This window comes from Apteryx mantelli, chromosome 16 (genome assembly GCF_036417845.1).
Source record: "Apteryx mantelli isolate bAptMan1 chromosome 16, bAptMan1.hap1, whole genome shotgun sequence".
NCBI lineage: Eukaryota > Metazoa > Chordata > Aves > Apterygiformes > Apterygidae > Apteryx > Apteryx mantelli.
The window spans coordinates 2026064-2038100 of record NC_089993.1 but is presented as its reverse complement, the minus strand read 5'-3'; the positions used below and the strand labels follow the sequence as shown (position 1 = coordinate 2038100).

At 49.1% G+C, this 12037-nt stretch overlaps 1 protein-coding gene across 2 annotated transcripts; it reads right to left on the bottom strand.

The window, feature by feature from the left end:
* TEDC2 (tubulin epsilon and delta complex 2) lies at window positions 1–11606 on the bottom strand. Of its 2 annotated transcripts, XM_067306122.1 has the most exons (10): window positions 11558–11606; window positions 11382–11480; window positions 10686–10741; window positions 9505–10189; window positions 7987–8040; window positions 5196–5280; window positions 4693–4801; window positions 4353–4454; window positions 2728–2939; window positions 1–282 (listed from the first exon to the last, which is right to left on the bottom strand). In XM_067306122.1, exons 1-10 carry the CDS (start codon window positions 11581–11583, stop codon window positions 136–138), a joined length of 1575 nt encoding a protein of 524 aa, XP_067162223.1. In that variant the 5' UTR covers window positions 11584–11606; the 3' UTR covers window positions 1–135. The 2 variants fall into 2 exon arrangements, with proteins under 2 accessions (XP_067162223.1, XP_067162224.1); XM_067306123.1 differs by lacking the exons at window positions 4353–4454; window positions 4693–4801; window positions 5196–5280 and having other exon boundaries at window positions 2728–2803.
* Window positions 11607–12037: the final 431 nt, after the last annotated feature.

Below are 12037 nucleotides of genomic sequence, written 5' to 3'. Positions count from 1 at the left end.
TAGAAAGAAAAACAAAAATGTGAAATTTAATTTTTTTTAGTTTGACAAACAGGTAGAGTAAAAATTAATAGAAAAGATTTATTGCTTAGAACTGTCTCTAGTTGTGTGAATGGCTGGCAGGAGGGTCACGCAGGATCATTCTAACAGCTCATCTCTCACCAGCACAGGGAATCGCTTGCCGCCTTCACAGAGCTGTGTGTAAATTGCCCGATACAGCTGAATCGCAGAAGCCTCTGGGTGAAGCCTGGATTCCAGAACAGGCAGGAGTTCTGCCATCATGACCTGGACAGAAGCAAAGGAGATATGTCACCAGAGTAGAGCCAGAGCTTTTTTTTTTTTTTTTTTTTTAAAGACTCCATGAAGTGAAGTGGCTGCATAAAGAAGTGAAATCTAAGCAGAAGAGTATGAGTAATAATACGCTAATTGGTAGATGATGGCTTTCTTTTGTCATATTTAACAATAGCAGAGTTGTTCATCCTCTGCTCACTGAAGTACACCAGCAGCCACTCAGCATTCCTAAATATGCAAGATAAATGGTAGTGCTTTTCCTCCGCTATCTCTGACAGCACTCTTACTGCAAAGATGGCCCAGTGCTGGGGTGAGATCAGCTTTCTGTGGGAAGCTGACGGTAAACATGCATGAAGATGCCGCTTTGAGAGGTCTGTAACCACACAGTGGACAGCTTTACACAGTACTAGTAAGTTCAACCCTCTGCTTGTGATTGTTCTTGTCACTTCCCATTTGGGCTACATTCATACAGGACAGATGCGCAAGCGGCCAACTCCAACCCATACGGAATAAAGCTGCACCCCTCCCTGGCAGCACAGCTTACTGGGAATGCTAAAGCTGTCCTACATTCCCTGCCCTAGCCTCTGGCTTATTAAGCCTAGCTTGTAATGTCAGTCCACACTCTCAAAGGACTCACTGGCCTGTCTCAGCATAACTTTCAGCTCAAAGCTCTAGGATGATGACTGTGACTGACAACTCAAGCACAAGAGAACTCACTATCAGAGGAAAATGAGCCTTTTGTTTGCCAGTCTTGAATTAACCCTCAGAAAAGCATTTTGCCCTACACAGACAGCTCCAAACCTCATCACCTTCTGCTTAAAGTTCCAGGGACCTTTTTTTTTTTCTAGCCGGCATCTGCTAATGAACTCTGAGCAGTCTGTACATTAGAAGTGCACACAGCCTACTGTACACAGCTCTCATGAGAAGAGCAGACAATGAACTGCACATGATAGTCACATTTCTTAAAGCAAGCTTCAGCAGCGGAAACAAAGGAAGAACTAAACAGAATGAAGTACAAGACACCTGCAGAGAGCCAGAAGTTGTGGGTTCCCTCTCCTGTTCTCTCTAAGTCTGCAGGAGACAGGGATAGGACACAGCTGTTAATCTTTGGAAAGAATTTTAAGATCTGTAAACATAAAGAGCTACGTAAGGGAAAAACTGGCACATGAAGTGCTACACCACTCCTCTTCCTAAGAGGAAGCCCCTTCTCTTTTCCATCTGCCTCGTCTGCCTCTGATGCATAAGAATAGGGGAAACAGACCTTCACCATCAGAGACAGGCTAAGAGTCCACAGGACTTTCTGAGAGTCTTGGATTCCTCCATAGAAAGGCAACGGACAGACTTGGCCCAGAAGTACGTGAGTTCTTTCAAACCCAGGAGATATATCCTGTACCAAATCCATTCACTTTACCTCTCCCAAGAATTTTACCTATCTTGCACAGTCTGCATAGGGCTACTTCAGATATTCAGAGCTTACCCAGTACAAAAGTACCTGTCTATAGAAACATGTGTGGAGGGAATAGGGCCAGTCAACACAGCATCCAGGCAGGAGGCTTTGGTCACTACTGCATTTTGGGCAGATAAAAGGGAAACCCTCACAATCCATAGTTCAGGGGTATAGTGCTAAAAGTTTGCTGCCTGCCTTCACACAGGACATCTTCAGCCAGAGGGAGAAGTGCAGTCAGATACCAGTAACTCTTCCTTGGCTTGTAAAAAATTGCTTTTCCAGTGCCTCCATCATTCCGGCCAATGGCAAAGGGTAGATCACAGGCAGAGGGTAAATGTGATTTCACAGATCATCTCTACCCTTTACTGTTTGTAGTTTGAGAAGAGCAAATGATCCCTGTGCAGCAAACACCCTGTTCAGGCTAGTGGAGAGACTGACCCCTATCATGTTCTTTCAGTCTCAGAAAGGTAAAGTCAAGATTAGCAGCACAGCACAGTCGTTTGAGATTAAAAGGACAGGAACAGACAGCAGAAAAACTCACTAGTCAAAGAGGTCAAGTAGGAGAGGATGAGAGAGTGGGTGCCCTCACAGGACTGTAACAGGCTGCTAAAAGGGATCTCCAGGCATTAACTACAACCTCTGCCGCTGCCAAACTCCACAAGAGTAGCCAAAAAATGATACGATTTTGCTAGCCTCAAACAGTTAAAAACAAAGATTAGAAGTATGCTGTAATTCACTTGGAAGTTATGACCCAGACTATGCAGGAGTGGGTCAGACATTTAAAGCCATCTGCTCTGGAATTAAGAAATTAAGTCCATTTTCTCTACAAAGTGAGGCACTGACAGGACTTGGACATGAGGTATAAACACAGAAACACCATTGGGAGAGTTTGCTGGGCTGCTGTTTCCCCATCAAGACCCAGTATTGCCAGCTGTTGTACCATAACCACCCTTCTCCACCTCTACCCAGTAGCACTAATGCCCTTAACTCACCTTTTGTATGGCAATTTCCTGGTTCAGCATTGACACTTGCAACTTCAAGGCAAACAGGTCCCTCAGCTCCTGGAGACTGGAATAACAGAGGAGAGGCACAGCCAACACACCTGTACTGCCACACCCCTGACCCCTAGGAGGAACATAGTCTGGACGGCAACTTCCTGCATACCCAGTACAGTCTGGACACAGTCTCATCTGGGACTCTGCAGCTGTCAGGATGGAAGAATTGGTAGAAGGCAGGAGTATGCAAGTTAGAACTGTACTTCCAGAATTTGGGATCTACTTACTGTTCCTGCAAATGAATGACTAATGACATTACATTAAGTCAGGGTAAGCCCCCCACACATAGCACAATCAGGACATGAAAGAGCTGGGACACTGCATACCATGGCTTAACAACAATTGAGGTTGGAAGGAACCTTTGCAGATCATCTAGTTCAACCCCTCTGCTCCAGCAAGGCCACCTAGAGCAGACTAACTGTGTCCAAAAGGTTTTTGAATATCTTCAAGGATGGAGACTTCACAGCCACTCTGGGCAACACGTATGAGAGCTCACCCACCCTTGCAGTAAAAAAGGTGTTTCCTCATATTCAGACAAAACTTTCTGTGTTTCAGTTTGTGCCCATTGCCTCTCATCCTGTCACTGGGCATCACTGAAAAGAGTCTGGCCCCGTCTTCTTTGCACCCTCCCTTCACATATTTATACACGTTGATAACAACCCCCCTGAACCTTCTTTTCTTCAGGCTAAACAACTCTCTCAACCTTTCCTCATAAAACAGATGCTCTAATCCCTTAATCATGTTAGCAGCCCTTTGCTGTAAGGGCCAAAGCTCTCTTGTACTGGGGAGCACTGGACACAGCACTCCAGGTATGGCCTCATCAGGGCTGAGTAGAGGGGAAGGGTCACCTCCCTCAACCTGCTGGCAACACTCTCGCTAATGCAGCCCAGGATACCATTGGCCTCCTTTGCCACGAGGGCACTTTGCTGGCTCCTGGTCAATTTGCTGTCCACCAGGACCCCCAGGTCCTTTTCTGCAGAGCTGCTCTCCAGCTGGTCAGCCCCCAACCTGTACTGGTGCCTGGGGTTATTCCTCCCCCAGTGCAGGACTCTGCACTTGCCTTTGTTGAACTTCATGAGACTCCTGTCTGCCCACCTCTCCAGCCTGTCCAGGTCCCTCTGAATGGCAGCACAACCCTCTGGTGCATCAGCCACCCCACCCAGTTTGGTATCATCAGCAAGCTTGCTGAGGGTACACTCTGCCTCATCATCTAGATCATTAATGAAGATGTAAAACAGTCCATACTGGACCCAGTATTGACCCCTGGGGTCCACTGCTCATTACAGGCCTAGGAGACTTTGTGCCACTGATCACAACCCTCTGAACATAGCCATTCAACCCTTGTGTTCAGTTAAAAGCCTCTCCTGAACACAGATAGGTGGTAAACAGATACCACGGCTTCACTTCCCACCAGACCAAATTTTATATACTACACTACCATTAACGGTAACTGTGAGAAAGATTACGTTGGTACACCATGTTCTGCTCACAGATGCCAGGCTACTGCTCAAACATAGCTAGCCACATTCAGAACTGACTACGAAAACAGGGACTGGCCTCACCTTCGCGCAGAAGCTGCAGCTTATGTAAGCACTGGGATGCTATGGTTTGCAAACCCTCCAGGGTTAGAAGGCTTTCATACTCTCTTTGCAGAGTGGGATGGTCTAGAAGAGAAGCATAGAGGAAAGCTAGCAGGCATGAGAATACTGAAATCTTCCCCCAGACATCAGCTTCTAGGGCAGGTTTAGGTTAACCAGCCCTCATTTTGGGCAGAGAAGGTTCCTGCTCCTGTCCCTTGTGTCCAGCACATGCCAGGAACACAAGACAAACACACAATTGGAGCCTGCTGGAATCATCTTATTTCCCCCCGTCCCCTGCCTTTATTTTATTTATTTTTTTTACCTGCACGCTCAGCTTCCACACACTGTCTCAGAAGGAGGGGGACATCCTGCATGACCTTTACTTCCTCCTCTATCTCTGCAGGACTGAAGGCTGGCATCGGTGAACAAAACTCAAAGAGCAGCAGCTTAAGGAAGGTTTCACAGCACCAACATGAAATAACCCTGTACACCACCCTGAGCCCTGGGCCAAGATAACAAGAATCAGGGGCAGTGGCAGAGGGCAAGCAGCCCTCAAAACAGCAGTGCAGGGAGCACACTGAGGACAGCACAGCTGTACATGGCATGCTCACCTCATAAAACTTTTGATCCAGACAAACAGGACCATGACTACTCAAGAGCTGTGCTAGGAAAAACAAAAAACCTTTCCTGGAGACACAGCTTGAACTCTTGTTATTGGAGGGATAACTCTCTCCAGGTAAGGACACCCCACAGACAGTTTGAGCCCAATGCCTGCTGTATTGCATCATGTGCTCTTAGAGGGGATGGTGAGCTGAGAAAGGATACAGTTGTCTGGATTCTCTCTATAAAACGGTTCCTTGCAGCTGCTGCATCTGCACTTGACTGATAGAGACGACAATTCTCCCATGCCCTTAAAATTCAAAAGGGGCAGGGAGCAGAGGAGTTACGCTCTTGGTACTAGACAGTGCTCACAATGAGCTGCAAAACACCAATATGACATACCAACGCTTCAAATACAATCATCTTCCTCATCCCTTTCTTTTACTAAAAAAACCAGGTTGTTTATCAGCTATTCCCCCCATAGTTTTGGCAATCAGATCAACAAGGACATCCTGCAGAAAGCATTAGATACTGCAAAACACCCATGTTATTTCTCTCAAATTGTTTTGAGGGGAAGGATTTACAGCCATCAGAACAGACAACACAGTTCTACAAATTAAGCAGAGTGTGAACTTACAGCACATCAGCAGTTCTGTTGTACGCAACCTCTATTATGTTTTTATTCCATAGAATATGTAACAAAGCTTCCCCTCCTTCCTCAACAGCTAAGCCATTTACATTTCTGTACATCTACTTCGTTAGTAAATGTGTGCATAAAGGAGCTACCGTGGTAGAGCAGACACAGGACAAATTCTCACGCCAGCTTTCAGCACAGCAATTCCTTCATATGCCAAACATCCTTGAGACTGTCCTTTAATCCTTATTTTAGGACACCGTGATATGTTTGGCAAGCAGCATGATAGCAGTGCATCAGTACCAGGGACTCAATAGAACACAGGGGTTTAAAGACAGTATCAAGACTAAGCTGGCCAGGACATTATAAAAGAGTCCAATTTTTAAAGTAGATGCCACTTAAAAAATGGAGAGATACCAGAGAAGTGCATTTCATTTACAAAGTTCAGCATCATCACTGGTGCATTGTCCCCATGTCATCCATTACTTAAAGAATTGTTTTAAAGAGCCAGTGCCTCTCAGCCATTCTCCCGTTCTCCCAAAACCTGTCACAGAGAATGAGAGCCATCAGGAAGAAGTTTAAAATAGTTACACAGTACATGACTGTCTAACTCGAGTGCCCATGTGTCTTTTCTCCATCACGATGGATCCTTTAAATCATGATAGAAACCGCAGTTTTCAGAAACACGTTATGAAAAGAAACAGCACGATCAACAGAATAGGAAAGAACAGAAGTTACCAGGCAAGATGCATTCCCTCTATAAGGAATCTTCTGAGCAAAGGTTATTTTGAACTTGTCACTGATTCAAAAGTAATAGCAAAGAATGTAAAATTGCATCAGAGCGATTAAGATGCTGAAGGGCTCGGTTTACAAGGGAAAATTAAGAGAACCAAGTCTTTACAACTTGCTGAAGGGCAACTAACAAATTGGTGTCTAAGCGACAGTTGTCTAGAGGAGGAGGAATTCTGGAAGATACCACAAGGAGCTATAGCTAGATTCAGCGTTTAAGCTTAAAATCTGGACAAGCCCCAGTGACAAATCTGCTAAACTGTGGTAAGATTTTCCAAAGGAAGTGCTAGAAGACTGTGACAATGTGCTCCTTTCCTCCCCCCCAAAACTGATGTGCTCTCTCCCCCTCAACCTGACCTCCCTGTAAACAGCACGTATGTAGGGGCTAGTTGAGCATACGCCAACTAAGGCCCGTCTAGTATGCAAATATGACCATCAGTCAATCATCTCCCCCCCCACATAAACAGGGGGCAGCCCAGAGCCCATGGAGCTCTCCTGCACAGCAGCGGGCTGCACTGCAGAACCTCCTCTTGATCAGGGATGCCTCTCAAGGTTACTCCTCCACGTTGAGAGAGATTCCTTACCCGCAACAGATCCTTGGTAAGTGATTAATAGCATGCTGAACTTTTGCGAACTTCGTGAAACTTTGCTGAGTTATATCTCTGACTAATTGCGCACATAATTCCTAACATAAACCGTCGACCAAGTCTGAGACGAGGACTGGATTCAGCCGCACCTAGGCTCCTCTCCGAAGGAGTTTAGAAAGCAAGGGGGTCCAGTCTGAACCTCGTGACTCAATGGGAGGGTCTCCGTTGCACACACATCTGACCCTGTCCTTCATGCAGTAAATAACTCAGTGAACCTTGCCAATTGAACCTCGTTAAATCGTTCCTATTCACGATTGAACTTTGTTAAGTTGCTGTCTTACTGCAACAAACGTAGTGCTGCTTCCCTCTTACGAGTGAAGTGCATCACTCCTTTCGCGACAAAGACCCTTACTGGGGACAGTGGAGAAAAAACTAAAGCACTGAGTTCACCAAAGCCAACCGTTTGCACCACCAGTGTGGAAACACTGGAACTGGCTCTGTTTGAGACAGTACGTTAAGCAGGAATGCAGCCTCACGCAAGCACAGTGACAGTGCTTCTGGGCTAGAGAGGTACACCAGTTGGGTGGTTCAGGTTAGCAACAGCTCAGGAAACTTGTTTCATTGCACAGAGAATACAGGGACCCCAAAGGGTTTCCTGCCTTCAGCTAGGACATAGTATCAGCAAATACTTCTGCAGTCTTGCTAAGTCTGTGATTAAAGCATCCCAGTACCTTTATAACTTGGTGATTAACAGGAATTAGCACTCTGAAAACAAACGTAGAACTATTGGCTAGAGTAACATGAAAACAAATACTCTCAGAAGTAGCCTTGCTTAGACACCTTGTATTGAATCAATCCTCCTGCTCTGAATTCAGGCCTGACACACTGCTGGGTCAGTGCCCAGCTGTGACCGAGTAACCAGCCAGGTCTCCTTCCATCTGGCCTCTCTCCTCACAGTCCTTAAGCAGAGGGTAGTTATGGACAGGATTGGTTAAGTTGGACTTACCTGGAATTCCTGGAATAGGCTTTCCTGTAGAGAAGGGGAAACTTCAGCTGGGATCTGCAAAACAGGAGAATCATCAATGCTGACTGCCAGAGGGCAGCGGAGCCTCACCTTCCAATAGAGAAAATGACATTTTGTCTAAATTTTACATTAATTTAGTTGTCATGGAAGATGTCAACAACCCTAGAGACTGAATCCTCCACTGCCTTCATCATGTCCACGATGAAGGGGAATTAGTCTGTTCATTCATTTCACAAATGTCACTGAGGTCTCTTGGAAGAGCTCTTACATCCTCCACCAGCAGTCAGAGGTTCATCCAAAGGTGAGAGGCAGTGGGTAGGAACAAAATCCTGACAAAGCTGAGTACATACACGGACGTAACATCTTCAAGGGAGCTAACAGGAATAATCACTATAGACATAGGCACAAGCAGATCTCCCCTAACTATACTGCCACACTGGAGCATGACAGGTTTGCCTAGTACCATGAGATACTCAAGAAACAGGAAAGGGACATTTCAGCTTCCTCTGGGAATAGGTATCTCAACCCCAGAGCAGAATCAAACCTAACCTGTATTGCAAAAACATGTCAGCTGGCAGTTATATCTAACTAGAGTCACACGCAAACTATGAAGGCAGGACAACAGTTAGGATTTTAAGTAAATAAATACTTGAATCCAGACTCCTGTTCCCCCAGCAACTGTCACTCGTGTCCTGTGGGCATTCCAAGAGTACATGAACAGTGTCAGTTTCCTGCCTTCACTGATACAAGAGTTGGCTTGTGGCAGCTGTAGAACCATTTCTCAACATTTTCTGGGTGCAGGTGCGTATCATATCTGAACTTCATTGTTTCTTTAAAGTGAAGAATATATAGAAATGAATACAGAAATTGTTTGAACTAGACAGACTGATTTGAATGCAAAGCCAATCTTCTAAGTATTATTCTGCTATTTTTCCACGAAGCATCTCAGTAACATCAACTTTATAATTCTTATCACACCAAACACCTGAAACAACTGCATTTTAGTCAGCACTGATGTGTATAGTTGTACAAGAACAGTGTCTCAGAGGTTAAAGGGGAAAGTATTAAATCCGCATACCATCTTTTCAAACTGCATTGATCATATGCTTTTTTTTTCTTGAGCGAGGAATAGTTCATGAATTACATACATCTTTGTTTAAAAAAAAAAAAAAAGCTTTAAGAGAGACTGGACTGAGAGGAAATGGAAAGCTCCAGAAAACTTTTCTGAACTAGCTTTCCAGAACAGTCATAGCAGGCTATGAAATATCCAAAGTTTGAATTAAAAGACTTTGGAGGTTTTGGAAGTTCTAGCCATCCAGCAGTAAGCCCTTACAATGGAAACGCTTACTCAGTAAAGGATCCTTCCCCTGAAAAGGATCTGAGGAGCATTGAAACCAAACTGCATCCTACAGAACAGTGGAAGAGAGGCCAGCCTTTGCAGATGCACAAATCTATATGTCAAGCACAGCAAAACAAAGGTGCCCATCTTTCAGTCCTTACCCCTTTTCTTGGAGGGTGTCTGTCTGAGGTGAGTTGTTCCTTCCCAAAGCATCTTCAGTTGTATGGTCCTCCCTTCTGCTGGACTCTCCCAGTGAACCACAACCTTCCTTCCCTGCATCAAATAGCTGCCTGCCAGCAGCTATTAAGTTCTTTCCCCTGGCCGAATCCCCTATGGAGACACTCTGCTGCTCAAGCAGGGCACATTTGGACAAGCCAGTTGTCTTCTGGGATTCAGCTGCACCACAGACTTCTTGGTTACTGGCACTGATTGCTAGTCTATGGTTCCTTGCTTGTTTGGAAGCCGCTGCTTTTGAAGGGCTCTTCCCAGCTGTCCTAGGAGCTTGACAGACACATCTAGCTGGGGCTTTCCTATGTGGTTTTTTCACATCTGGGTCAGTCCTATAAGGGGCTGTTAGCAGGTATGAAGAGGGCTTCTTAGAAGAGGTAGGCTTTTTGCTTACAGCTCTCACTTTGGTGGTCACAGGAACACCCTCACTAGATACTAGCACTTGCTGCACTTGAGCATTCTTGGGAGCAGGTCCCTCATTTGCAGCTTTCTCTCCTTCTCTACCTCCCCGGGCCTCTGGTGGAGTTTTCAGGATGCTTTTCCTGACTTTCAGTGCCTTCTCTAAGGCCCTGTTCAGCAGCTCCAGCTCCTCCAGCTCCTTGGGTGAAGGCCTGCTCTCTGCAAGAGGAGAGGATGTATCAGTAGGTGAAAGGTATGGTCCAAACCTGGATCTTCCCCATTTGTTTCTACACTGACTCACTCTTCCAGGTGTTGCAGAAGGAAACAGAACCCATCAAATGGTGCCGTGGGTCTTGTGGCCTCACTCCCACAGTGCCTACACAGAGGATGCTGGTAGGCTTGCCAAAACCCCAAAAACTCGGGATGGATGGGAGTCATAGAAGAAGACAGTGCTCCAGAACCAGACATCCCTTCGCTAACAAGTGACAATCACTGAGTCTTGGTCAGGTCTGCAGATGCCTCATCTCTGATCTCAATAACCACGGCATGACTTCAAATTAACACCAAGGAAGCCAGTAGAAAGAAAAAGCAAAGGAAGGCTTCAGGTTGACACAGAGCACCAGAAGGACTTTTAACACCAAGGCTGGCTCAACCCCAGCCAGACCAAGGACCTGCATGACATGGAGAGGCACCAGGTCAAGATGAAAGAGCTCACCTTGTTCATTGCTTGAGCTCCTGTCTGGCTTCAGCTGTTCCTCATCTTCAGTGTCCCTAGGCAGGGTGAAACACAGAGTGCCAACAAGCAGCATTGCTGTACACTGACAGGTTTGGCTTCCCTGCACGCCCACCACCCTGCGGGGCCTCTGGGGACGCAGCAGAGTTGGGTGCTCACACGCCCCGACTCCGACCGCTCTTCTCCAGGGGCAGGGGAGCCAGGACCACCGCTCACCGCCACTGCTGATGGCACACAACAGCTATTTCTTCCTGGCAGCACAAGGAACAGGAACCCCAGAAATCCCTGCTGCAACATCAACGGGCTTCTACAGGGCAAGCGGGCAGCACAAACACGCGAAGGACGGAGCTGTGCTCCCCACGCGCGACTGGAGCTGAGGGCAGCCCGCAGAGGGCCGGGGGCCTCCCTCCCGGCCCTGGGGCCCGCCTCGGGCGGGGCCTCCCGGCGGGGCCCCCCGTCTTCCCCCGCCTCGGGCAGGGCTTCCCGGCGGGGCCCCCCATCTTCCCCCGCCTCGGGCAGGGCCTCCCGGCGGGGCCCCCCATCCGCCGCCTCGGGCAGGGCCTCCCGGCGGGGCCCCCCATCCCCCGCCTCGGGCAGGGCCTCCCGGCGGGGCCCCCCCCCGTCGCCCGCAGCAGGGGCCAGGAGGCGGCCGCCGCGGCCCGCCCGGGCAGCACTCACCAGCGCCCCAGCAGGGCCCTGCTCCGCGCCGCCTGCTGCTCCAGCTCCCGCCGCCGCTCGGCGCCGTCGCCCAGGGCCGCCGCCAGCGCCGCCGCCAGCCTGCAAGGCGCAGCGCCGTCAGGGCTCCCGCGGCCGCCGCGGCCCCTTCCCGCCCCCGGCCCCGGCCCCGCTCTCACCGCCCGCCGCAGCCTGCCGGCAGCATGGGGCGCCGCCGCCGCCACCCCGCCGGCTTCCCCCGCTCCTGCAGAGCGCCTCGGCCCGAGCCCCCCCGGCGGCAGACCCGCACGGCCCGGCCACGCTCGGCCCAGCCCGGCCCGGCCCCGACGCTCGCACTGCTTGTTGCCCTGCCAGGACCTGCGCGCCGTGGGCGGGGGCGCTGCCGGCGGGGCCGGGCCGCGTCGCGTTGTGGCGGCCGGGTGCCTGCGTGCGCGCCGAGACGAGCGGAGTGGCGGGAGGCGGCGGGGCAGGCCCGGGCCGCCGGGCCGCGGCTCCTCACACGGCCCTCGCCCTGGCGGCTGGGCCCGGCGCAGCACGCAGGCTCGTGGAGAGCCCCTTCTCCACGGAAGAATCCTGCGTTTGGGGGATTTTCCACATTTGCGCCGGATTGCTGGGCGTGAGGGGGTGGTCAGGGCTGGCACACGTTGCTCTGGACAACC

Coding starts and splice junctions, on each gene's coding strand:
- TEDC2 (XM_067306122.1), bottom strand. CDS start 11,583: ATGCTGCCGGCAGGCTGCGGCGGGCG. Junction 11,481..11,557: donor CCGGCAGGCTGCGGCGGGCG/GTGAGAGCGGGG, acceptor TGCGCCTTGCAG/GCTGGCGGCGGCGCTGGCGG. Junction 5,281..7,986: donor GCCTATTCCAGGAATTCCAG/GTAAGTCCAACT, acceptor TTGAATTTTAAG/GGCATGGGAGAATTGTCGTC.